Source organism: Nansenia antarctica (assembly GCF_963989245.1).
Source record: "Nansenia antarctica genome assembly, chromosome: 3".
Classification (NCBI taxonomy): Eukaryota; Metazoa; Chordata; class Actinopteri; order Argentiniformes; family Microstomatidae; genus Nansenia; species Nansenia antarctica.
The window spans coordinates 20,473,412-20,498,657 of NC_137688.1; the positions used below are offsets into that span (position 1 = coordinate 20,473,412).

At 44.0% G+C, this 25,246-nt stretch overlaps 2 protein-coding genes across 2 annotated transcripts; one reads left to right on the forward strand and one right to left on the reverse strand.

Annotated features, from left to right (window-relative positions):
* Window positions 1–8,206: 8,206 nt before the first annotated feature.
* Window positions 8,207–11,347, reverse strand: pcdh20l (protocadherin 20-like; the record flags this gene model as incomplete). Its single annotated transcript, XM_080527058.1, has 2 exons — window positions 8,207–10,723; window positions 11,324–11,347. The coding sequence occupies 2 exons, from the start codon at window positions 11,345–11,347 to the stop codon at window positions 8,207–8,209; spliced, it is 2,541 nt and encodes an 846-aa protein (XP_080383184.1).
* A 1,337-nt stretch (window positions 11,348–12,684) lies between these two features.
* On the forward strand, window positions 12,685–16,213 carry LOC308154694 (regulator of cell cycle RGCC; the record flags this gene model as incomplete). The annotated part of the gene is made up of 5 exons (XM_080527875.1): window positions 12,685–12,706; window positions 12,978–13,157; window positions 14,028–14,108; window positions 14,969–15,031; window positions 15,674–16,213. The coding sequence occupies 5 exons, from the start codon at window positions 12,685–12,687 to the stop codon at window positions 15,679–15,681; spliced, it is 354 nt and encodes a 117-aa protein (XP_080384001.1). The 3' UTR covers window positions 15,682–16,213.
* Window positions 16,214–25,246: the final 9,033 nt, after the last annotated feature.

Consider the following 25,246-nt stretch of genomic DNA (forward strand, 5'->3'; position numbering starts at 1 on the left):
ATTTGACTGCCTGTAGCCCAGTCACGAATAATTTCAGATGTAACAAGTTTTGCCATTTCGAACACGGCCTTTGACAATCACACAGCTGAGAAGGGGGTGACGAGCAGTTATAGTACGGGTATGTGAAAAAAAGTTCACTTTTTCATAAAAGCACAAAACTTGGTACACTTGTACAGTTTGGGGTCCTGAACATTTTCAGAGTGGAGCCCTCGCAAAAACTCCTCCTAGTGGCCATGGCGGCCATTTTCCTTTCCGCCATAGCCGCATTGTGTATTTTGCTTCATATCTTCTTAACCAAACATGATAACACTGAACAAATGATGTCTACCCCCATGTTTTGAAGGTCAAAGATTACAATGATACCATACACAACATCATAACATGTTCTGGTGAATAGTTAGTGGTGAAATCAGTGATGATTAAAATGAAATCGCAGTATCTATGCATATTCAATTTTTATAATATATTTCATGTAATAATTTATTTACTATAGTTCTCTAGGTCCAGAATTGTCTATTAGGCTATGAATGTAGGTATTTCAGTTGTTGCACCTTAGGCCTACTTGGAAAGTGTTGACAGAGTGGATGTGGTGGACTGCTATGAAGCAAACAGCTTAAAGTCCCAGACAAGACAGAAGCGAGGAAAGGGCACAAGAACAAGAATGGATGGAAAAAACAAGATACCAACCAACTGGAAAGGCTTCCTGAGAGTGGATGAAAACAAAACAGAACTGTTTCACTTCCTGGCCAGGAACCTTGTGGAAATGTCAACGACCAAACAAGTTGTTTCCAGGTACGGACCCAATGCTCTGTCAACTCACCCACTACTAGACACACATCATCTTTCCCCTTGCACACATGAGGAGGCAGACAAGGATGCTACTCCATGTGGCGGATGCTACAAGAAAGGGGTATAGAAAGATCATCCTGCGCACTGTGGACACAGTTGTGTTGTGGTCCTAGCCATTGCACACGTGTCTGAGCTGGACATTGAGGAGCTGTGGGTGGCGTTTGGGACCAGTAAGAACTTCAGGTACATACCCATCCATGAGATCAAATCAAAGGCTCAACACAGGAAGCTGTGTTCCATGCTTTTACTAGCTGCATTTGCAACCAGGGGCAAGAAGGCAGCATGGGAAACCTGGAATGCCTATGACATGGCAACAAAGGCCTTCATGGCTCTGTCACAGGCTCCAAACAGCATACCGGAGGAAGTTATGTCTACTGTGGAGTGCTTCACAATTCTTCTCAATTTGCCTACAGAGCTAACAGGTCCACGGAGGATGCCATCGCCACAACTCTCCACTCTACCCTGTCCCACCTGGAGAGAGGGGGGGGACTACGCACGGCTGCTCTTCGTGGACTTCAGCTCGGCATTTAACACCATCCTACCCGACAGATTGGTGCCCAAACTCCTAGACCTCGGACTAGACCACCTCCTCTGCCGGTGGTCCAAGGACTTCCTGTCTGACCGCCCCCAGAGGGTCAGGATAGGCCCCCATACCTCCACAGCCATCAGCCTCAGTACCGGATCCCCCCAGGGCTGCGTGCTGAGTCCCCTATTCTATTCCATCTACACCCACGACTTCATCGCCGTCCACCCCAGCAACGCCATCATCAAGTTCGCTGACGACACCACCATGGTGGGCTGCATCTCCGAAGGTGACGAGGCCGCGTACCACGACGAGGTGGAGCAGCTGTCAGTCCTGTGTAAAACCAACAACCTGCAGCTGAACAAGCTAAAGACCCAGGAGATGATTGTGGACTACAGGAGGAAGAAGACCGTTATACAGCCCTTGTACATCGATGGTCTCAGTCTTCAGATTCCTGGGCGTCCACCTGGAGGATGACCTGATCTGGAGAACCAACACCACGGCGATCATCAAGAAGGCACAGCAGAGACTCTACTTCCTGAGAATACTCAGAAACTACCACCTCAGACAAGACCTGCTTGTGTCATTCTACCGCTGCTCCGTGGAAAGCATCCTCACGTACTGCATTTGCGTGTGGTTCCTCAGCTACACAGTCGCAGAGAGGAAAGCGCTCCAGAGGGTCGTCAACTCGGCCCAGAAGATCATCGGATGCTCTCTCCCCTCCCTGGAAGAACTGTACAACTCCTGCTGTCTCAACAAGGCAGTCAAAATCCTCAAGGACCCACACCACCCTGGCTACAAACACTTCATACGGCTGCGCTCAGGCAGGCGCTTCAGTATCATGCCTTATGTCTATTTATGTCTCATTCTTGTTTTTTATTATCTTAGGACTGTGTTTGATTGTTAGAACCCAGGGCTTGCATTTAAATTTTGTTGCACCTGTTACAATGACAGTAAAGATCATTCATTCATTCATTCACTCTATAATCGCACCAGCAGCCAACTCAACATCGATGAAGTCTGTCTTGAGTTATTCACCAAGAAAGGAAGGGGAAAGAAAAGAGTAGTGTACCAAGGACGACACGGTTAGGGACAAGCTCTTGTGGTTGCACCTAAGATGCCATCACCAACAAACTGGGGTTGGATGGATCCAAGTGACTGGAAACCTTTGTGGTCAACTCTTCCACAGGCAAGCCAGTCCATCCTTGAACTTTTGAGTTGTGGCTGCAAGAAAGGCTGCCGGGGGCATTGCAAGTGCAGAAAAGCCTCCTTAAAGTGCACTGCTCTGTGTCAGTGTGGAGGAGACTGTAGAGACAGTGAAGAATAGGTGTCAGGGTAGTGTGTGGTGGCACCTTTGTTTTCATTAAACTTCCTTAAACTTGTTCCCTTGTCCCAATGTATCTGCTTCGGTGATCCCTGGCACATTATGAGGTCTGAGGTCACCACTTAACTATTCACCAGAACACTTTATGATGTATATGGTATCATTGTAATCCTTGACCTTGAAAACATGGGGGTAGACATCATTTGTTCAGTGTTATCATGTTTGGTTAAGGAGATATGAAGAAAAATACATTATTCGGCTATGGCAGAAAGGAAAATGGCCACCTGAACACTTTATGATGTTGTATATGGTATCATTGTAATCCTTGACCTTCAAAACATAGGGGTAGACATCATCTGTTCGGTGTTATCATGTTTGGTTCAGGAGATATGAAGCAAAATACACAATGCGGCTATGGCGGAAAGGAAAATGGCCGCCACGGCCACTAGGAGGAGTTTTTTGCGAGGGCTCCACGTCTGAAAATGTTCAGGACAACAAACTGTACAAGTGTACCAAGTTTCGTGCTTTTATGAAAAAGTGAACAATTACCCTAACATTTTGCACACGTGTATGTAATATGTATATTACCCCCATATAATATATATATATATATATATATATATATATATATATATACATATTACCACTATTAAGGGTTAACCTATACATGCGCAAACCCGGCTTTTCAAAACAAAAAACATGGCTGACATCCCCCTCGACTCGAATTGTGTTGCCCTTGGTTACCACAAAACAATGATGTTAAAATCTCAAACATAATGTTCTACTTAAACTGATACATAGAAAGCATTTTAGAAATACTAATGTTACTAAATGTTTGTTCTGCTTTTCATAGACTTTGTTTGGACAGTGAGGTAGAGTTCTTGTGAACCTTTGACAGACTGAACTGCACAGGATTCACTCCCTCATCTGGCCAGAAGATGGCAGATTTTCTTAATATGCAGCGCACCACAAAGTTGAAATTGCCAGGTTCACAGCTGGAACCATCTGAATTTCTCATTTCTCGTTTTAGCTATTTGGTTCTAACTAAGAAACCCTCAGAGAGAGGCCGCTCGTGTTTTTGGCTGCTTAACTTGAGATTCCCTTCCATGTGTGTATAGTGACACAGTTTGCCTACACAGTAGGCTACAGTCTCAGACTAGGCTGTTTCTACCACTCCTCTCTCTGTCTTGAGAAGTTCCACTTTCATTGAACTGTGATGCTTTCCCACACAGAAGGTCACCTCGCTGCTTTGTAAAGTGACACTAAGGCAGCGATTAAATTGCAGATCTGTGTCTTTGATTCTAATAGCTGGGTGTCCTGAATGGAGGGATTGCCTGTTCTAGATCAAGTGTCAACACCTGTAAATGAATATACGTGATATATGTGAAAACCCTGTGCAGAAAGCTTCCAATCTAGATTACAATGCTTGATGAAAGAATGAACTTTCTCGGAAGAGATTAGAATCTAAAAGCAGTTTGTGCAAGAATGCTTTTTGTGGTGTCATGTTTTATTCTTTGGAAAGATTGAGATCAAAGCGTTCACTCGTGATGCATCAACTGAGAAGAACTTGTGTGATTGAGACAATAACATGTGAAGATATCCTTGTCCTTTATCTGTTGAGGAGAGTTCCTTTGAAACCAAGGTCTCTTTTTCAAATGTACATGTCAGGCGGTCTTGTTGTCAGACAACGCCATTTAGTTTATAGCAGCCAGGAGCTCAATTAATCTTATAAACATAAAAGCTCAACTGAATCTTAAATACCATTAGCACACAGTTTGTTTTGGGAGGGAGGAGAGTGTGTGAATACCAAGAGGTATTCTATAACCGTGCAATATGTTTACATTATTGTGTTCAGGTTTACATACACTGTATATACGTTTACTAGTTCATATGTTTATGTTTATAAAAGTACATAGCTAACACCCCCCTGTCTAAATACCCCCCTGTGAATAGGTCATATAGTGTAGGCCTATATACAGTTCGTTTACATAATAGATTCCTACCAATTACTTTTAGGTATATCCCCCTATTTATGTCTAGGCTATTTATGTCTGATTCTTTTTTTTATTTATTTTTTTATCTTAGGACAGTGTTGATTGTTAGCACCTAGGGTTTGCAATTCAATTTTGTTGTACCCCAATGACAATAAAGATCATTCATTCATTCATTCATTCAGGAGGCTAGAGCAGTTTAAAATAGACAAACATTTTATTAATAAATACTAAATAATCTCCTAGTAGCCTACAAAAGTCCAAATCCTCAGTATGTCCTCGATCTCCTACAGTCCACGCCTGGGTGCGGGAGCGTATGTCGGCCTCGTCCCTGACTCCGCTCTTCCATGGTCCCCCGTGACTGCCAAAACAAGAGAGGACAAAACTGCTCAGTACCATGTTTATGCAACAACTACAGTAGCAACCCATAGTAAAATAGGGCCCAGGTGTGTCTTGTGGGAGCATGTCCGTGCTCTGTGGCTTCATCTCTCATCTCTGCAGCAGCGGTCAGGTGGGGTACCTGAGGTGGGGTACCTGACCGCTGCTGCAGAGATGAGATGAAGCCACATCGTCGCACCGTCGGTCAGTTCCCCCCAGGGTTGTTGCTCCCCAGGTCGTGCCTCCAGACCTGTCCAGGTTATGTTTGTTCTGTAGCTTCGGCACGCTAGACCCGTCCAGGTCCTTATCAGTCGCTACTCCATAGCTTCGGCACGCGCACACGGCTCCCATACGGAGGTCACCTAAAGAAAGGTAAACAAACCCTCCTCAGCCCACTCCCATTGGTCGAGTATGGCAGCGCCCGCGCCTCACATTGGTTGATTACAGAGTTTCTGCGAGTGTCGCTCAGAGTTTATGCAGGTCATAGTGGGGAGGGGGTGACGAGTCGGAGCTGTCAACAAATAAACACAGCAAAAATAGAAAAAGGTAGCAATATCCACACACTGCTGCATAAAATATAATTCATAGTAAACTAAGTCACGTCACCCAAAAACAAAACAGTTCAAGTCCAGCCTGTGACATACACATACATAAAGATTTTACAAGGACACCATTTACACAGGTAGTAGTACATTTGTTTATAGACAACAGTCAATTATGATAAGAGCACCCCTCCAGTAAGGAATCCTTAATCAGGTTCCTAAAATGGTCCAAACATACTAAATCAGCAAGTCTTAATGTGTCCTGTAGGTCATTCCATGATTAAAGGCAGTTCTACCCAGCTCAGAGGAGACACATGGAACCTTGAGGACTGTGCTAGGTCTCCAGATGATAAGGGATGTAAGATGGTATAGGGATTTATGGAGAATTCCATTATATACATACAAGAGCCACCTCTAAAACCATACTATCCAACTCTATGCCCTCAATTGTGCACTTACTTTGTTAAGTGTCCTTTGAACTGAGTGGGTTATTAAATGGAATACCTGACAAAAAAAGAAAGTAAGTAATCCTCTTTGCTAGGTACTATACAGTATTCTGTGCCTCTGGGTGAGAGCCAACACATGGGGCTCTCAGGTGACAGAGAGAAGCGGTGACTTGAGATGGTGGTGTGCCTTGCCTCTCCTGCCCCTCAACTGTCAACACAGTCCCTCTCTTCATCCCCCCCCCTCTCTCTCTCCATCCCCCGACCGCCCCACAGGCCTCCTCTGAGCAGCTCCTTGGGACTTTCATCACCTCCCCTTCAGAGGAACATTAAACCCTTTTGTGTGTCTAAATACCTGAGACTCCCCATCAGGGAAATCGGAGAAAGCTCCAATCAACTAAAGCGAGGACCATTACTTCAGTCTTCAACCCTGCTGCTCAGCATTTACTCCTCTCTGTGTGTGGGGTATCAGGGAGTAATCCCTGGTGATGACAAAGTTACTGTTCTTATACAGACTTTTGTTTTACTACTTGACCCAACTACGATAAATAGCTCTTTTCTTGTATTATCTTTTCTCAGCCTTGAAAACACTTGGGCCATGTCCGAAAGCTCATACTGCCTAATGTTTTACTAAAAGTATCTATTACATACTAAGCATACTACATACTATTTAGAGCCTGCTGTTTAGTTAAATGTATTCAGTAAGCGACACATTTCAACATGCTACACCTCATTCATACTGAGAAACCGTCATCTGGAGCTCAACCATGTTGTTCATGATGATTGGTTCAATTTCGCTACTGCCCGCCCCTCTTCTCTGCTCCATTGAATTGTGGGATTAAGATTGGAAAAATACTTCCTGAATAGTGTGCAGTGAATTTATACTTCATGGAAAGGAACATCTGTTCCAGTATGACACCTTTATACATGGTACATTTTGCATACTGCAAAACCTTCTAATTGTTGTAGGTTGTATGAATACTCGGACATGGTCATAGGGTATGACGTGTACTCAATGTTACATACTTGTATGTCCTCATTGATTTAAAGAAAAGGACACGTTTACTTACACTTTCACAGCATTTGCTTTTCAAGTGTTAGATCTTAGTGGTATTTCTTCTTACAAGATAATCTGTGTGTCAGTACAGGATCACACTTTTCTGCTCTTGTCTGCGTCTGGCAGACTGGCTGGCGTTCGGCGGCAGACCTTATCTGACTCCCAGGGGCACCGATCTTGGGTGTATTGCGTGAGCTGAGGCACCAGGGCTGGCTGATGTGTTGATTATTACGATGTAACAACTGTGATACCACAAGTATTTTAAACCATCCTTGGTCGTTGTGTGATTTTCTAATGCTGATCTGAGATGCCAGAAGACGTTCATTCCGTATGCATGCATGATCACGACTATCCTCTAGTCTATAGATTGATTCATAGCATCATTATCGACAAGAAGATAGTCAATTGAAGCACACCCATTAGATCAACACAGACAACAGAGGACATTAAGGGTGTGTTCTCACTAGAACATTTGCTTCACTTGGAATCAGAGTTTAGGATAAAATTAGCTTTGCTCTGCGTCGTTTGGAGCTGTGAGAACACGCATTCGAAGTCACTCCCGGAGCAAACAACCAGCGGATGCTCCGCTTGAAAAGGGTGGTTTTGCTCCGGTTAGAAACGATGCGTCGAGGTTGTCCATAGGAAAACAACAGCGCATGCGTGTTGATCTGGATAAGAGCGGGACGAACGGGCAATTACATTTTTTTCTGACCAATCAACTACCACGTCTGTTGCTTCGATTGCGTATGTTACTTCGTTTACATAAAGGGCTGTGAGAACGTAAATCAGAGAAATAATTTATGCAACAATGTTGCAAACTCATCCACTTGCTCCGGGTCCTGATTTGGACTTTCATGTGAGAACATGACCTAAGACTTCTAAGATCATTTCATCTTACTCTGACCCACTTCTTTTAAAGTTGGATTTTATGTACCTGGGATTTAAAATTAAACCAGTACATTTGGAATACCAACAGGAAAAACCTGTGTGCGTATATTGAAAATGTATTTTATTTTTTCATATTTTATAGTGTATAAACAATCATTTAAAATACATACAATACAGTAGAAATAAGCACTGTTTCCTTTCCCTCTATTCTTCAGAAGAGCGTTGCCCTCAAAGGTGTCTCATTCTCCTCGCTTCCTTCCCTCCCCTGCTGTCTTTTGCTTATTTTCTTCTGTTTTACATATAAAACAACAGTCCACAGAAACAGGCAGACTGATGTCACCATCATGCCCAGACCCATCAGCAGTATCAACTGAGTGTGTTTGACACTACCCTCCTCTTTCTCACAGGCGGGGGGGGTCTCAGAGGGGGTCTGTTCCAGCCGGTAAGGCAGCGACCTAGGCATGGTGTTGATCTGGCATGGTTCGATGGTCTCGTTGACCAGCAGGTTGACCCACACGGTGGTGTGAAGTGGGGACGGTTTCCCCCTGTCGCTGACCACTACGAACAGGTGATGCATCCCCAGGTCTTTCCCCAGTAGACGCTGAGCCAGAGTGATGTTTCCTGACCTGGCGTCCAGACGGAAGGGGCTGCTGTGGTGGGCCGGCTCTCGTGCCGCGATGGTGTACGTGATCTCAGAGTTCACCCCCGAGTCCTCGTCGACAGCGTAGATCTTGGTGACCATGGTACCTGCGGAGGTTGCCGGGGAGACGGTAAGGCAGGACAAGTTGCTGCTGGGCAGGATGACCTTAGGCCGGTTGTCGTTGACGTCCTCTACGAAGATGGTGACCCTGGTGACGGAGGTCAGTGGCGAGGGATGGCCGTTATCGTGGGCTACCAGGTATAGCTCATAGTGGTCCTGCCTCTCGCGGTCCATATCTGCTGTGCAGCGCAGCGTGCCCTGGACGTTGTCCATAACGAAAGGCTCGCTGCTGTTCACGACACGAACGTCCACGTTACCATTCTCCCCTTCGTCCAGGTCCGTCACCCCGATCTTCCCCACCTGGGCCAGAGGAGGGATGTTCTCAGGGACGAAGAAAATGAAGTGAGGGGTGAGGAAGACCGGAACGTTGTCATTCTGGTCTAGGATGTGAATAGACACGGTCGCGACGGACTCTAAAGCAGGAGTGCCGTTGTCTCTAGCCAGCACTGTGAGTGTGTGTACGTCCTGCTGTTCTCTATCCAGAGGCACTGACACAGACAGTTGACCGGTCACACGGTCCATTTTAAAGATGGCCGCCGCATGTTTGCCCAGTCTGTACGTGACCCTGCCGTTCTGCTTGCTGTCTGCATCCGAGGCGCTGACTCGCAGCAGAGACGCGCCAGGCAGATTGTTCTCCTCCACGTTGAGCCGGTAATGTTTCTGGAGGAACTGAGGAGCATTATCGTTGACATCCACCACCATCACCCTGATCACTCTCTTAGAGCCTGCGACGATTAAGCCCTCAGCGGTACGATGACACACCACCACAGAAATATGATATTCACTTTTTCTCTCGTAGTCTAAAGGCTTTGATGTGGAAAGGAGATATTTGCCATTCTGCGGGCTCACTGTGAATGGCACCTCACCGTCAATGGAGAGGGACAGGTCTTTAGAGCTGCTGTCCCCCATCTCTAAGAGAGCCAAGACGGTAGGGGGCTGGTTCTCCAGTAACACTATCGTCTGGTTTTGATGCTCTGCTATGAACCCGATCTTTATCACTGGCTCTTGGCTTGCCACAGGGAGCACAGATACAGTTACGTGAGTGTCTGCGGTGGGGCAGTGAGGCCCGTCGGCTAACACTTTCAACACCAGCTCCTCAGAGCTGTCACTCTGGAGGTCTTGCCTTAGACTGATTTGCCCTGTGTGGCTGTCCAGGCTAAAGAGCAGCTTGGCCCGCTCTGAGACTTTGGGACTCAGGGAGTATGTGATCATGCCGTTGGAGCCCAGGTCTGGGTCTGTGGCTCTGACGTGAGCCACTACTGTGTCTCTGCGTGAGTCCCCTGGGAGGACCACACTGTAGGAGCTGTCCGGATCAAACTCTGGGCAGTTGTCGTTCACGTCGATCACCGTCACGAGCAGTGTCGCCGTAGCGCTCAGCGGGACAGAACCGCGGTCTGTGGCGACCAGAGTCATCTCATGGAGGCCTTCAGCCTCGCGGTCCAAAGCGCTTTTCACAACCAATATTACGGTCTGTCCCTCCCCTACAACCACATTGAAAAACCCACCAGCGCCCTCTAGGTGGTAATACAGCTCTCCGTTTTGGCCACTGTCCCTGTCCTGGGCCTGGTCGTCCAATGGGAAACTCGTACCGACAGCCACGCCCTCGGACACAATCAGAGGAATCTCATTGTTTTCAAAATAAGGTGCATTGTCATTGATGTCCTCAATGAACACTGTGAACTTGATGAGCTCTCCCAAGGGACCCACAATAGCATCATGTGGAATGGTGCATTCCCCGGCCTGTCGCTCCTCTGTACAAAGGTGCTCACGGTCCATGCGCTGTTCAGTGGTGTACAGGTCCCCCGTCTTCTTGTCTATCCGCAGGTACTTCTGGGTCAGGAGCTGGTAGGGAGGGGGGAACACGGTACCGATGGACCCGACCCGAACACCAGGCTCCAGCTCCTCTGGGACAGAGAGACGGATGGCGCCACACACCATCTGCCTGAGGAGGACCATGACAAGCACGTTCTAAGGGAGAACCAGAAAAATGGCCTTAGGACACAGAGAGAGAACATTGTTGCCGAAATGAGGAATGACACAACAATGAGGAAATTATTGTTCAAATCTTTTTGGTTTTGCAAATGGACCTGAATTACCAGTTTAAAACCATAATTACCATTAATGATATAGTATTAACTGTGACATTTCTGCCTCTGAGCTATTTGAGAGGGGACTGTGGATGTCAAGTAATCTGATGCCCCTCACCCTGTGCACCAGTTATTCCAACCTAGATCTTTGCAAACAGGCAAAACATCTCTCTGCAATTATAAAAAGGAGTATGTACCAAAAATATCTATACAATTTACATAATATTGGATTGCATAGCCTTTATTTACATAAAATGACTGTGAACCTATTTCTGACAAGAAGTTTGTTCTGGGTAAACTTAACATAACTGTCTAACAGTCAAGGTTATTAACTAAAAAATGTTGTCACACGGCCAATGGTATCCTGTTACCCAACAGCAATAATCCACAATCTGATATGCTCTCAAAGAATAAATATCTATAGCATGTGTCTATGAATAACAACATACAATCAGAGGCATCAGTTTGGTGGTTCACTGACCTGTAGCAGTCCAGCCCAGTTCATATTATCATAAGTCCCATGGCCCATAGCCCTCTCACATGTTACCCGTGTTCTCTTCTAGAGAGTGAGGTCTGAAACTGGAGGTGGGTCTCTGTACCTGTACTTTAGGGACCGATCTTTTCCGCCCCTCCCACAAACAGAGGTAACCTAGGAGGTGGGTTGGACAGAGTTGTACAGCAAATCAGAACAACAGGTTTCACAAGATCAGGTTTCAACAGGTTTCTTTCTGGTCGCACCTTTTTAAATGTGAAATGGTGATACATTATATTGATGATGTATTTACAGGAGTGACATTGGGACAGAGTGGAAGAGAGACACTCTAAGGTGACTAACTAATAGGAATTTAACTGATTTCTGTTGAAAATGTAAAAGTAGTATTTTTTGGACTGTTGTCGCTCCTCACAAAATGCTTACTTCTCCCCTATCTATATCCATACATAATAATAATAACTTTTATTTGTAGGCTATAGCACTTTTCCTGCAAACGTTGCAGCTCAAAGTGACTACATGACTACAGTTACTGTGGCCCCCTTTCCCATTAAGTTCATGAATGTTTCACCCTTCCAACTTTACAGAGAGACTTTGTAGTGAGATGTGATTAGATCTTATCTAGGGAAGGTGTACCTGGAAGTGGGAAATTGGCTTCAAATGGTCGAAGACTTAGTCATTATTGTTTCATGAGCGACCTCTGTTGCCTGGTTAGTATAGTTTCAGGTGACTGCAAGGCTTAAGCCTCCTATGTCACGTCTTGTAAAGAAGACAATGTACTTCCAAAAGTCTCCGATTAACTAGATTGATAATTCAAGGGATATTATAACAAGAGGTGACGTTATGAGTAGATGCTTATGATTAGGTACAAGATTCTCGTCTCTTTATAAAGTTCAACATTGGGAAAAAATAATATATAGCGCAGCAAATGGCTGCGCACACTGTGGGCTACGCACCGTTAAAGTGCTCTAAATGTGCCTGAATATGATTTATTTGAGCAAAAGCACACGTCAGTAGGCTATTTTGTCTCTTTAGACACCAAATAATGCATGGTGGATTCGGATGCCTGTGACGCACGGGAAGATATAGTTCGGAAAAAATTGTCGGAAAAGTTATGTAATGTCATTCTATTTCTAGCTTCTGTTCCGTTCCGTTACGTTTTAGGGTAAACGTTTTTTCCTCGGTTTTCGAGACGCCCATTCTCTGACTACTGTAACATCAGAAGCCGCTCTGATCTCATTGGGTAATACCGTGGCGCGTCTTATTCCGCTGTGGGGTCGTATAAACGTGGGAGCCCACCTGTCAACTTGAAACTATTGAGACTTTTGTTGTAGCCTACTCCGTCTGTAAAAATGTCCACAGAGAACTTCACCGGTGAGTCCTTTTAGTTGTTTTACTTACAATGCACGCACAGTTCATATATGTATCAGATGTCGAATACAGTACAATACTTTATTATAATAATAATAATAATAATTATAATAATAATAATAATAATAAAATACATGTAATTAATATGATGCATACGGACAGTCAAGCTTACTCAAAATGTATCAGAATAACGAATATTATTTAGCCTAACTTTTTTGATCTGGGCCCAGTGCAATTCCCTCCATAATACTAACATTCCAAATGCCTCCTTCAGATTTGGAGATGGAGCTTGAAGAGTTGCTCCAGGAGTTCCACGACGTCGTGGAGGAGCTGAAGGCGCCTTCCCGCAGCACGACGGACGCCTACCAGCGGCTGCTGAGCGACGCCAAGCTGCGCACCGGCCTGGGAGACGACTGGGTGAGCGACAGCGGGGTTGAAGACAACTCCGATTACAGTGAGTAACTAATAGGTCTACATTTTACACTATTATTTACACAACGTCATTGAGATCTATAATCATTGCGCTGCTCCACGTCCAAAAGTTTCCGATTAACAAGATACTGGATATTATAATAGCTGCGGAGGAGGCAATTGTTTTGTTTGTGCTTCAACTTGATGACTCAGACTTGGAAACAAGGCGAATGTCACCACTAGCGCCCACCAGTGAGTTTGACATCATTCATTGACGCCAGTATGCCCATCCCTAATGATCATGAATTGAACTAGTAGCAGTGAAGAGAAAAGTATTTTTTTAAATAATTATTAATACACTGAATGCCTCAGGTGTTTGCAATTATTTACTGATTACATTTGATTACATTAGAAAAGTCTCATAATTGTTTTGCATCTTGTTCAAGGCGTACTTTAATAATAGAAGTTACAGTACTAAGATTGTATACGATCATCCATCACATTCATCACATCTGTTCCACCCCTCTCTCTCCCCGCACACGCTTACAGTATGTGTGACATAATCTATGTGTTTGTGATGGACTATCATAATGCTTAATATTAAAGTTGTGTGATTTACCTGAGAAGAAAGGGAATGTCCTTTTACTTTTCAGTCCTCCCAAGTGTGATCATTATGGAAGCAAGTGATGCATAATTTCAACCAGAATGTTCTGTCACTAAAGATCACACTTGGGAGCAGAGGAACGTAAGCAAACACTTTCCTCTTATTGCTGCGGTATACACTTTTGTCCAGTTCCTGACCTATGCCACATTTGGATGTGCAGAATTCCTGTGGTCTAATCCACCCGCCCCTCTCTCTCTCTCTCTCTGTGTCTCTCTCCTCCCTCTGTCTCTCCCTCTCCCCCTCCCCCAGGCAGTGAAGCGTCTCTGGGTAACAGTTTGAACACCAGCGAGGAGGAGCTCCACACCGCAGGCATAACAGTGGCACCGAAAGGTACTAGAGAAGACCCGTCACCGAGAATCAACCCGAGAATCTCCCCCCTCAGATCACTATCCCTCTCAGCCTTTTACACAGATCACTATCACTCTTACACAGACTCCCCAGTGCATTTACATCTACAAGATCACTTTGTTTTTACACAACAAAGCCCCGGCCCTTCAGACTGTTCTTGTCCTGGGATGTCCCCATGCCAGGCACTTCTGGGTCATCTGAGGGTGTCTGCATAGGGTTGGAATAATAGGCCCTGAGCACTTACCTAAGGAGTGTGTGTGTGTGTGTGGGGGGGGGGGGGGGGTGTGTGTGTATGTGGAGGGGGCCTAGGGTGTAGGCAGAAAAAGATACATAATATGGGGGGGGTGGGTGGGTGGATGGGGGCACATTCTCTAATGGAGATGAGAAGGATAATGTTTAATGTTAATGGGAGACAGCAGGGGGGGGATGGTTGGGCAAGGGGGGCACTTGTCTGTCTGTCTCTGCTACGGCATATTACATAAGTCATAATTAGCCATGCTTAACACCTAATTAGCCATACAGGAGAAGGATCCTGAGAGGGGATACAGGCATACTGGAACTATGGCTCACAGGATTTTAGGCTGTTATAAATATATAGATTTCTCCAAGGTAGTCGAATGGGGGGGAAAAAGGGAACATTCTTTTTCCACTGTGAATGCGGTTGAATCTCCTTATGTAATTCTGGGAGTTGGGTTACAATTTCCTCCCTCGGTCCAAAGGAAATGCCAATGCACTGAGCGGCGTTTCTCCACCGAAAATGTTCCATTCCTCGACTCTCTCCTTTCGTACTTTTCTCACATTCTGTTCTTTTTCCTCCCTCCCTCCTCTCTCTCTTTCTACAGCCAAACTCGGAGACACAAGGGACCTTCAGAGTTTCATCGACAGTTTGGATCGGGAACTTGCTGGTAGGCATCTAAAGAATTTCCCCCCACACTGACTCATTTTTACCACCTATATATTCAGAGATACAAGCCTCTTTTTGAGCATTCTCCATGGCCTTCTCCCTCGTCAAATCTACTGCCCACATTGGCTTCTGGTGGTTTACACTTAATAGAGGATATCATTATTTCCCTTCCCATTGAGATACAAACTGTGTTGTTGTCGCCGGCGTATCTCCTCCCTGTAGCATAGCCCCTTAATCACCAGAGCACCTCTTGTGTGTAAATGCCATGTCTGGGGGGGCTCAGGTGGGCTATCTACACGTCCTCCAGTGATGATAGCCTGCAAGAGTACATAAGTAGCATCATGTTCCTGCTATCAGTAGAAGGGCAGTGGGTGTTTCAGTGGCCGCCGCGCGCACTCACGCACGTACGCATATACACACACACACACACACACACTCACACACACACACACACACTCACAGCACACAGGGCTATCAGCAGGCCAGACGCACAGAGAAGTGTCGTTACCAATGAATCATAACTCCCCCGGCATCTCTACACCAGGCTCCTGCATGCTAATGAGTGTGTGTGCGTGTGTGTGCGTGTGTGTGTGTTTTCCATTTCACCGGATTCTGAACTGTCACAACTGTATCTGTCTGACAGAGATGTGAGGAGAGAGAGAGAGAGGCTGAGCCCACATGGAGTGAGAGGGAGAACAGGCCAGAGGCAGCGTGGTTGGCTACTGAGGAACAGAACAGACTTGACAGACAGATCTGAACCGGGCAGTTCTGAGAAGGCGCCCCCCCCCCCCCTCCTGGCTGCTTCAGGGAAAAGGTTAACATCGGGAATTAAAGGGCACCTGTTCCTAACGCAAGAACAGACCTGGCCGGCAAGACCACGTCCCTTCAACAAAGAAACACCCGTGACATATTCAGAATTGAACGCAGCTGTCTTCAGTCAGAGGTGTTAACCTCTCCTCTGAGAGGACATACACTCATCACAGTCTTGTGGTTCGTGGGTTTTTTCCTGAGAGATGCCTGCATTATACCGTACCGCCCAGTGTGTTGGAAAATACCCCCTGTAATTCAACTGTATCCTGTGCTGTACATAAGTCACAAAGTCCCCCTTTTCAAGTTGGAACATCAACTATGAGTTGTTTCTTTCTGAATATGAGATATGTATTACTTGTACAGTAGTTGTAAAATTCCCACGTGTAAAGTGATGTACAGTTGCCTACTACCAAAAGATGTGTATGAATGCTCTACCTAATGAGTAATGATGAGATTGTATAGAGGAATGCACAGAGCAATAAAGCTACTTTTTCCAAAGACCGCTGTTTTATTTTGTTTTCCAAATAAACTAATTCATAGTAGAAACACACCAATAATGGTTCGCTATGCAATAAGTCTTTCAATTACAGAGTCAGTGTAAATCGTTTGATATTTGGATATCCATGTATCCAAACAAATCTGATACTTCACATCCTCGTATGTGTAGTGCAGAGATATTGCATTGCTCTCCAAAAGCACCTCTGAAAGATCTGCACAGAATGGGATGCAGTCAAGGTTGCCAGATGGGATTGACAATTTCCAGCCTAACCACAGTCTAAAAACGGCTAAATCCACCAAAAAGCAGCCCATCTGGCAACCCTGGATGCAGTGAGAATACACCTTCCTCGTCAGCCTTAAACAGGGTTGACACCAGTGTCACGCCACATGACTGTGGAGCCCTTCACCTCTCGTCTCTGTCTGAGACTATACTTCCTGTATGCCTACTCTGATTATGTTGTGAGTTTCAGTTCTGCTAACGAATCAGGAAATCCCCAAATTTAGCTCTGGCGTTGTCCTTAAGGTGGGATGTGCGTCATTTTGCGCCGAGACCAAAACAAAAGTGATTTTAGTTATTACTTTGCTCGTTATTGGTTTGAAGGGCTTCTTGGGGGAGAGTGAAGAGACTATAACTGACTCTTGAGACGTAGTTGCTGACAGATTGAAATAGGCCTAAAAGAAAATATATTTTGTTTTTCTCGTCCTCATGAAAGAACTGAAACTGTTCTTTGCACATCTTTGATTTCCCCACAGCAATCTCCCTGAAATCCATCTACATTTACAGTTGTTTAAAAAAGAGCTAACATTTCTTTTCTGCTGTTGTTTATCATTTTTAACATCAGGTGTACCAGATGTCTATTATGTAACTAACTCCAATGTATCTTCTCTGTCAACATTGTTTAAAGAAAAGGATGATGGTATCATTACAACTGAATCTTGCAGTTATAGACGTTACATGTAGCACCTGGCCTTTACCCTCTCTTTATAAGAGGACACGAGGCATCATAATGAGAACATTTGCCAAGGTGAACAATGAAACGCATCCTGTAACCTCTGTAACCTCATAATCCTGCACTGGTACTTGAATAGATGAGAGACTTGAATTCTGGTGAAGTGAAAAGTGAGGATCTGGCTTTAGGTGTTGCGTCACAGGCTTGTGTCCACTTCAGCAAATGTTTCCTTAAAGGAAGGGGCGGCTGAACATTTGAAACATATTGTTCTTTGTCTGTTTATGTCTCATTAAAGACATTTTGTTCTGAGAGTTGAGGCTTGTGTCCACTTCAGCAAATGTTTCCTTAAAGGAAGGGGCGGCTGAACATTTGAAACATATTGTTCTTTGTCTGTTTGTCTCATTAAAGACATTTTGTTCTGAGAGTTGTTCTCCTCTGAACTTGGTCCAATTGTTCAACCCCAGTGACCAGAACAACAGTTGGCACTGGACTGAGGGAGGGAGGGAGGGGAGGAAGGGGAGGGGGAGAGAAAGAAAGACAAGAGAGACAAATAACGTAGGACTCAGATTAGAGCTTCAAATTGAGTCTTCAAAATAAAGAGCTGTCTTGGCACCAATCAGTGAAAGAATCTGGTGACTGATTGAGGCCACAGTTGTTGCAGAAGAGGCAAAGAACATTCGGAACTTCCCGTAAACGTTTTTGGTTGATTATGGAGGGCGTTTCCTGTTCGGAGGTGATGAAAGCATACTAATATGAGTAATGTGAAGAACAATACAGTGGTGAAGGGCAGATGAAACTGAAAGGCAGGAGCTTGGCCTTCTCGCTATTCCTCACATTTATCCAAAATGAGTCGCTTGTGAAACTAGTGTGAACCGTCTGCCCAAAAAAAGTCAGATATGACAAAAAAGGAACTGATTTAGTTCCTTTTTATGGTAACTCCCAACTGCACCACACAATCATCTCCCTCCATGTGTCTGATGCAGCTGTCAGAAACCATGAATGCTCACCTGCAGTGATTTACATTATAATCAGTTTGCATTACGGCTGGGACTAACTGGAAAGCTCTACCTCAGCAGTGCGTGTGCGCGGCTCTCACACTTGCGGTGTCCATACAGACTACTGCTGCGGCTCTGCTACTGCCAGCCCTATCTTTGTACATTGAGTTTGCCTTTGATAAAGGCCATCAATAAAATAATGTTTCATTTCACTTCATTATAAACGTGTTCTGGGTTCAGTCTGAAACTAGTGTATGTTGCTGGTATGATGTCAATATGACTATCAACAGATCATTTTCACACACGTGTCACATGGACAAAATAGGCGACTCCGACTCTAGATGGCGTGGCTGAAGCGGGCTGTGTGTCTGCTCTAACCTGTTAACATGGGTGCTGAAATGAAACGCGCACACGCTGTTGAGGTAGAGGTATCGAGTGTGTCCCAGCTGTAATTAGGGGGGGACGGGACTACCCCCTTTTGCGAATTGTTATGTTGTTAGTGGTTGTTAACTGGGAGTTTATAGGTCAAATGTCTGTACCTCACCTTGTTTATACAAGTGACAGAGGGAGACATGATGGATGACATTGAGTTGAAATGATGTAACATATCAGTCCAAATGAACACAGACAGATATCATACTTGCTCTTCACAGCTTCATCCAAAACAGCTGCTAAACTCTGTTACTCAGTAATGACAAAAGCAATTACTTGATTATGTAATATCATGTTAATAGGGTGTTACTGTAGTAGTTTACAGAGTAAACAAACAGGTTGAAAGTTATCAAATGAACTGTAATTTCATAGAGAGAAGAGTAATAAGCATTAGGCCAGGGCATATGAGGAGAGAATATCACAGCCTTGCACAATGTCCGTCTGTCGTCTGTTTAATGAGAGACCTGAACAGTGTGGTTCCCCTGAGAGCTCCCCAAATGGTCTCAGCTAACAAAGCTCTCATAGGGAATCAGTGTTTCCCCCCAGATGAAACTGTCATGGCTTGACAGGAGAGTGTTACATAATGAAAAACAGTCCCAGAGCCTGGAGCCCGGAGCCGTGAGCTAGCCGGCTCATTGGACTGTTATTGCTGGAGAGCGGGAGAGTTCACACAGGGTTGAGGAAAAAAAGGGGAAGTTGAGCCAAAAATAAAGAATTGTGGAAGTTGGAAAGTTATTCTTTTGATGACCTCACGCCTCATATGACTTTTTCATTTGGATTGAGTTGGCAATTTCAAGGACTGTCACAGGGTCATAACCACCCACGTATACCATTTAGAGGAATTCTATGATAGATTGTTTGTAATCATCCATCAAACTGAAGAAAACCATCCCCATTGAATATAAATCCCTGTGAAGGGAAATATTCAAAGAATGCAGCCATGGACCATCCTTTGAGAGAGAAAAACACAGATTCCTCTCTATAGGTAACCATGCTATTTCCTGTTTAGTTCTTTCTCTATAGGCCCTATTGTCTGGGACAGGAAACCAGGGGAATTCCTCTCTAAGATATTCATTTCAGAGGAATGTCATATCTGGACTTCCTCTCTGGACTCTCATTACCTCATTGCTGAGTTGGAATTTGTTGTTGACGCCATAATAATCACTAGGGCCACGTCTACAACTATTACTCTAATGGCAAGACAGTTGTTAGCAAAGCCTCAGAATGTGATAAAAGGCTAGTTAAAAATCATAAAAATCACCGTCAATGAAATTGTGAGTGAGATATGTGGTGTCTCTTTGATAACTGGATGAGTGGACTTGACGAGACAAAAGTTCTTGTTGTTTCATATCTGTCAGGAGTAGGGCCGACAGTGTTGGACGTTGTTGACTTCTGTGTGCACACAGCATCTGAGGTAACACACTTTTACTGGAGAGAGTTGGCTTTACCCATCCATCTTGAATGCCAGTGGAGGCATTCTGGAGGATGGATACAGCTTGAAAAGGAACTCGTACGTGGTATGAAAGGTGAAATTCTGTTCGTACAGCATTAGTATGGATCACTTTACTGTGGCACATTTATCCTTGTGTTGTATTGCTTTCACCTTTCACATCAGCAGACTGATCTAAATAAGCCTCTCGTGGACTGCCATCTGATGGTCAAAAACAGCCGATGCAGCCCAGAGATATGGAGAACTGAACAAATTTTTTTACTTCTAATAACTATATTAAAAATTTATGTTGTACACAGCATTTATGCCTTTGACTATTGGAGACGAGTGTGGCATTTGCATGTACCAGAAGGGGACTATAGTGTTCTATAGCTGGTTTCATCATAGTCTGCACCCTGCTGCTAGCATCCTGAGAGGGATGCCATGAGACATTGGACCTCTTGCCCTTTTCCCTCCTGACCCACAATGGGACATTGAATAATAACACTGATTCTGACCTATAGGAAATAAATAACTTTTCAAACCGTCTCCCAGTATAGTGGTTTTTACCAGACAGCCTACATGAATGATACTCTTTAGAGATTTACGGCACAGTAGCTGGTGGATGTTGTTCCCTGCGTTACCCTGCCTCACACACACTGAGCAGCATATAGGACGGAGTCTCTCCGGCCCCTGTGATTCCTCCAGGCCATCCATCTTAGAAAGGCCAGATCATTACCAAGTCGACAGGCAGCTTTACTCAGTGGAACAGTACAGCTGGGACTAGCGCTGAGCGGAGATGCAGTCGGCCTACTGTACTGTACTGTATTGTACTCTACTGTTCTGTGTCTCTCTGGATCTACATACTGGCACTAGTAGGCGAAAGTTATAGTACATTTTCTGTTGCACTTCTAACACAATTGAATGCACATTCAAGGTTAGAAAGAAAAACAGCGTTTGACCTGTACAACCTACTGTAACAAAAGCAGAAAAACCTTCTTAAAGAAGTATTTTTAAAAAGTATTCTTGCTGCTGCTTACACTGCACAATAGGCCACACTGAATAGAATAATCAGGACATACGGTTCTGTCATGTTCTGTATTCACAATAGTCACAATAAAATATAGAAAATATGAATAGATATTTTGTTTTTATTATGTGACTTCGGTTTTCATGATTCTAAATACATTCTACGGACATAAACATTGATATACTTATAACAGGGCGAGATCTATTTCCATATGACTGAAACATTTATTTGGAGTCAAAGTTCGTTGTCATCATTGATCTGTGATTGTATCTTAATTACACATGTTTCTAAACATCTATGTTTGGTGACACACAGCTCCCTTGCATGGTGTTGCTTCCTGTCATCAGTAAACCTGAAAATATATTTTTTTTTTTTACTTTGCTGTTTTAAAAAATGTGCCTGTTGCACGTTGTTTTGGAAAATGTAATATAACTAGAATTACTAGGATATTTTTGGAAATTTACATAATTGCCCCTGAAGAAAAACAGGCTAAAAGTACTACAGGAGTGCCCTAATCTGATATGTTCTTCTCTGACCACCCATAGGAAATATTCTTGATGTTGTTTTATTCAGCAGATTACGCCACACACACACACACACACACACACACACACACACACACACACACACACACACACACACACACACACACACACACACCTACACACCTACACCTCTCCCTTCACACCTGCACTGGGCTCCCTCCGGGTGGCACTTTGTAATTTGGCACATCAATTTTCTGGGCTTGGTTTGCCTCTCAAACCCACCAAGGCTTCTCAGGTGATCCAGGAAAGATGTCAGTACTTACTGAAGAGAAGATAAACCCTGTAGTAAACGTCTGTAGGAACACATTTCTTTTTACACTCTTTTACAGCTGAAATGCTTTAACGGCAACATCATATTACCCTAGTATAATGTACAGCGGTTAGTCAGGGTCTGATGAAGCCTTCAGGTATCTGGTTACAGTGTGAGTTGACCTGGTTTACTCACGCTGTGCCACATTATTACAGTCTGCCTATGTTTACCCCTGGTCTAATTAGAATGAGCTTCTCAGGTCAGTAGTTCCCCAACCCTCTCCCCTAGGTGACACTGTCCAGTCCTGCCAATACCCAATGACGTCTGATCTGCTGTGTTGTAAACTGCGCTCCACTGTACCATACCAAATTCCTAACATGTTTACATGTCATGGCAATAAAGTCTTCTGATTCTGATTCTGATTCTGTATTATCTGGAAAAACTACCAGGTGAAATAATCAGCTCCTCTCCCAAATCATTGCTGTGCTTTGATATCGCAGCAACTACCCAATTATAGCCCTGCATTTCGGTCTGTTTTGCTGTGGAGCCAATAGAAACTGACCTCTTATGTACTGCAGGCTCAGTTCAGTAGAAAGGGCAGTATGGTCGAGCGATTTCTAGCCTATTAATTAAGCAGTCACCCAGCCCTCCATCTGCATGGATGTCCTGAAACCCATGGAGATCGAGGTTCCCGGTTCACAGGACACTATTAGTGGTTCCTGACCTTTTGTGCTGCTTGAAGATTCTGGAATTGTCTTTCGACGCACAAAATGAAAAAGAAAATCAATGTTTCTAGCCACAAGTCAAGTCATTATGATCCAGAAGAAATGACCCAACACCTCGATAGCCAACACTGGTCTAGACACTCCTGTTAGAGATGCCCTCAGGTTCAGAATTCAGTCCTGTTACCCTCGTCAACCTAACCTTTTGAGGCAGACAAATACATTATCTTAGATGTCTATGGGAAACTTCAACCATCTCCAGCTTAGGCTCAGTAGAAGCACCGTCCAGGTATTTCTGTCTGCTGCTCTGATTCTGTTCAGGATTGGTGGGTTGGTTGAGGAGAGCCCACACAGTTTAGATCAAGACGACTCTGCATCACTTCCCCTCAGATAACCCTTTCTTCTGTCTGCTGCAGGCTTCGTCTGTGATAGACACTGTCTGGCATTGTCTGGCACTGCAGAAAGTCCAATAATTAGATACATCGACCATACGTGTCATTAAAGGGTTTCTCAAATGTGTCATCCTTTGCACCAAGAGTATAAAGCCCATACCAACTTCTTTCTCAGTTGGGAATCAATCACAACACTCATTTCCAGCTTTTCCCACATAGCTTTTAGCCTGCTTTTCTCAAGGGCTCAGTTGCGGAGAGAGAGTGATGGGATAGAGAGAAAAAACATTAAGATCCTAAACACTGGGGGATTTTTCCAAAACCGTGATCTCAATTCAAATTGACATTTTTGAAATGATATACGTATAATAAAAAGGAGAACTGGAACTTTAATAAAAAATATTAAGAAAAGTTCAGCACAAGAAATAAGGTTTAGTGAAACTTTCTCTTCTCATTTTTTACGGTTTTAATTTGGCACATGGCACAATCAGCATGTATGCATCTGGTATACATAAATAAATATTAAATATATTTATACATAAATATACATATAGAGCTTTAACAAAGACACAGAGAGTGGTCTCAGCTTGGGATGTTCCAAATGACAATAGCACATACACAGAAATGACCTTCAGTTCATGTTCGTGCTTTCAGTTTGATAAAAACAGTAATTTACTTGTACAGTAGATAATGGGTAGTAGTATCTCTGTAGAAGCCCTATAAATATATGTATGTATGCCCATATTTATATATATATATTAAAAGAAATACAAGTGTGCACTGATGTAGGTTTATTCAGTGCAAACAGGCCACTGTCTGCTTTTAAGAGGAACTCTTACAAAGTCAATGGAATCATATCAGTTAGTTCAGTTGAATCTTTAGCTATTTTTTTTCTCTTACACATAAAATAATAGATTTATTTTGTAATCTTTAAGCAAAATTAGACATATATAACTTTTTAAAATAACAAAAGTGCTATTTCGCAAAGACAGACACCCAGAGACGCAGCGGAAACACTACTGGTGGTGAACCAAATCAACAACATGAGAAAGAACCCTTCCCCCACCCCAACCCGCCACATAAAACACCCTACAAACGCAAAAACAAGTGCAAGCACACACACACACACATACACACACACACACACACACACACACACACACACACACACACACACACAAATGAAACACTCTCTCTTTCTCTTGCATTCACACAATCGCTCTCTTCCTCACTCTTGCTCAACCACACTTGCACGCACACATGCACAACCATGTTCATATGCACACAAACACACAGGTGCTCTGAGCAATGTGTGCAAGTGCATACTTCGTGGAGATAAGATCAGATAGCTTAACAGATAAATTGGTTGTAAAAGATGCACTTTTTTTCTTAACAAAACAATCACAGTAACATTGTCTTTATCTCTGCGTTCTCATCTTCTGGCAGAGTCTACTCCAGACAAATCATTTCTATTGGAGCTAAAAAAGATAACACAATTTGTGTGGCTGTTGTGTGGGTATATGCAACAGAAAAACGACTTGCCCGAGATGGATTTAAAATCTCTACATCTGCATTTTCTCTTGGTTCCCATTGTGGATTCAGTCACGCGCCTTTGAGTCATGTCAACACGTCACACACTCCACACGGAATAGTCTCCGGGATGAATAGAAGTGATGAGAGAAAAGAAACAAGCTTTTTGTAAGGCATTGAAAGGGAAAACAAAACAAGCGACTCAAACATTATGTGAATATTGTTGTAGAGGCCATTGTTCCAGACGGGTGTCCCGCAAGAGACAGAGAGATGGGAAATAAAAAGCACTTCTCTTTGTTTTTGTTATGAATTCAAGAAAAAAGTGTTGAAATCTCCCCCCAGTCTGCTTAAAAAGGCTTTTAAAATGATTTTTAGAAAAAAAACACTGCAGAAAGACCCCTCCCTGTCGAGGGAGGAGAAGCAGTTTGATTTTGGCAGCTCTGCACATCTTGACATCCACAGAGAGCCTTCAGTGACTCTCCTCGTAGTAAAAGTCGAGTTAAATCTTTTTACTTTTTAATCCCACTCTTGCCCTTCCCCTCCCACCCACCCCCAAGATATTTATAAAAACAGAATCCTCTTCCCCTCGTCCTCCACCATCCCTCCTTCCTGCGCCTGCCGCTGTCCTCCTTAAAG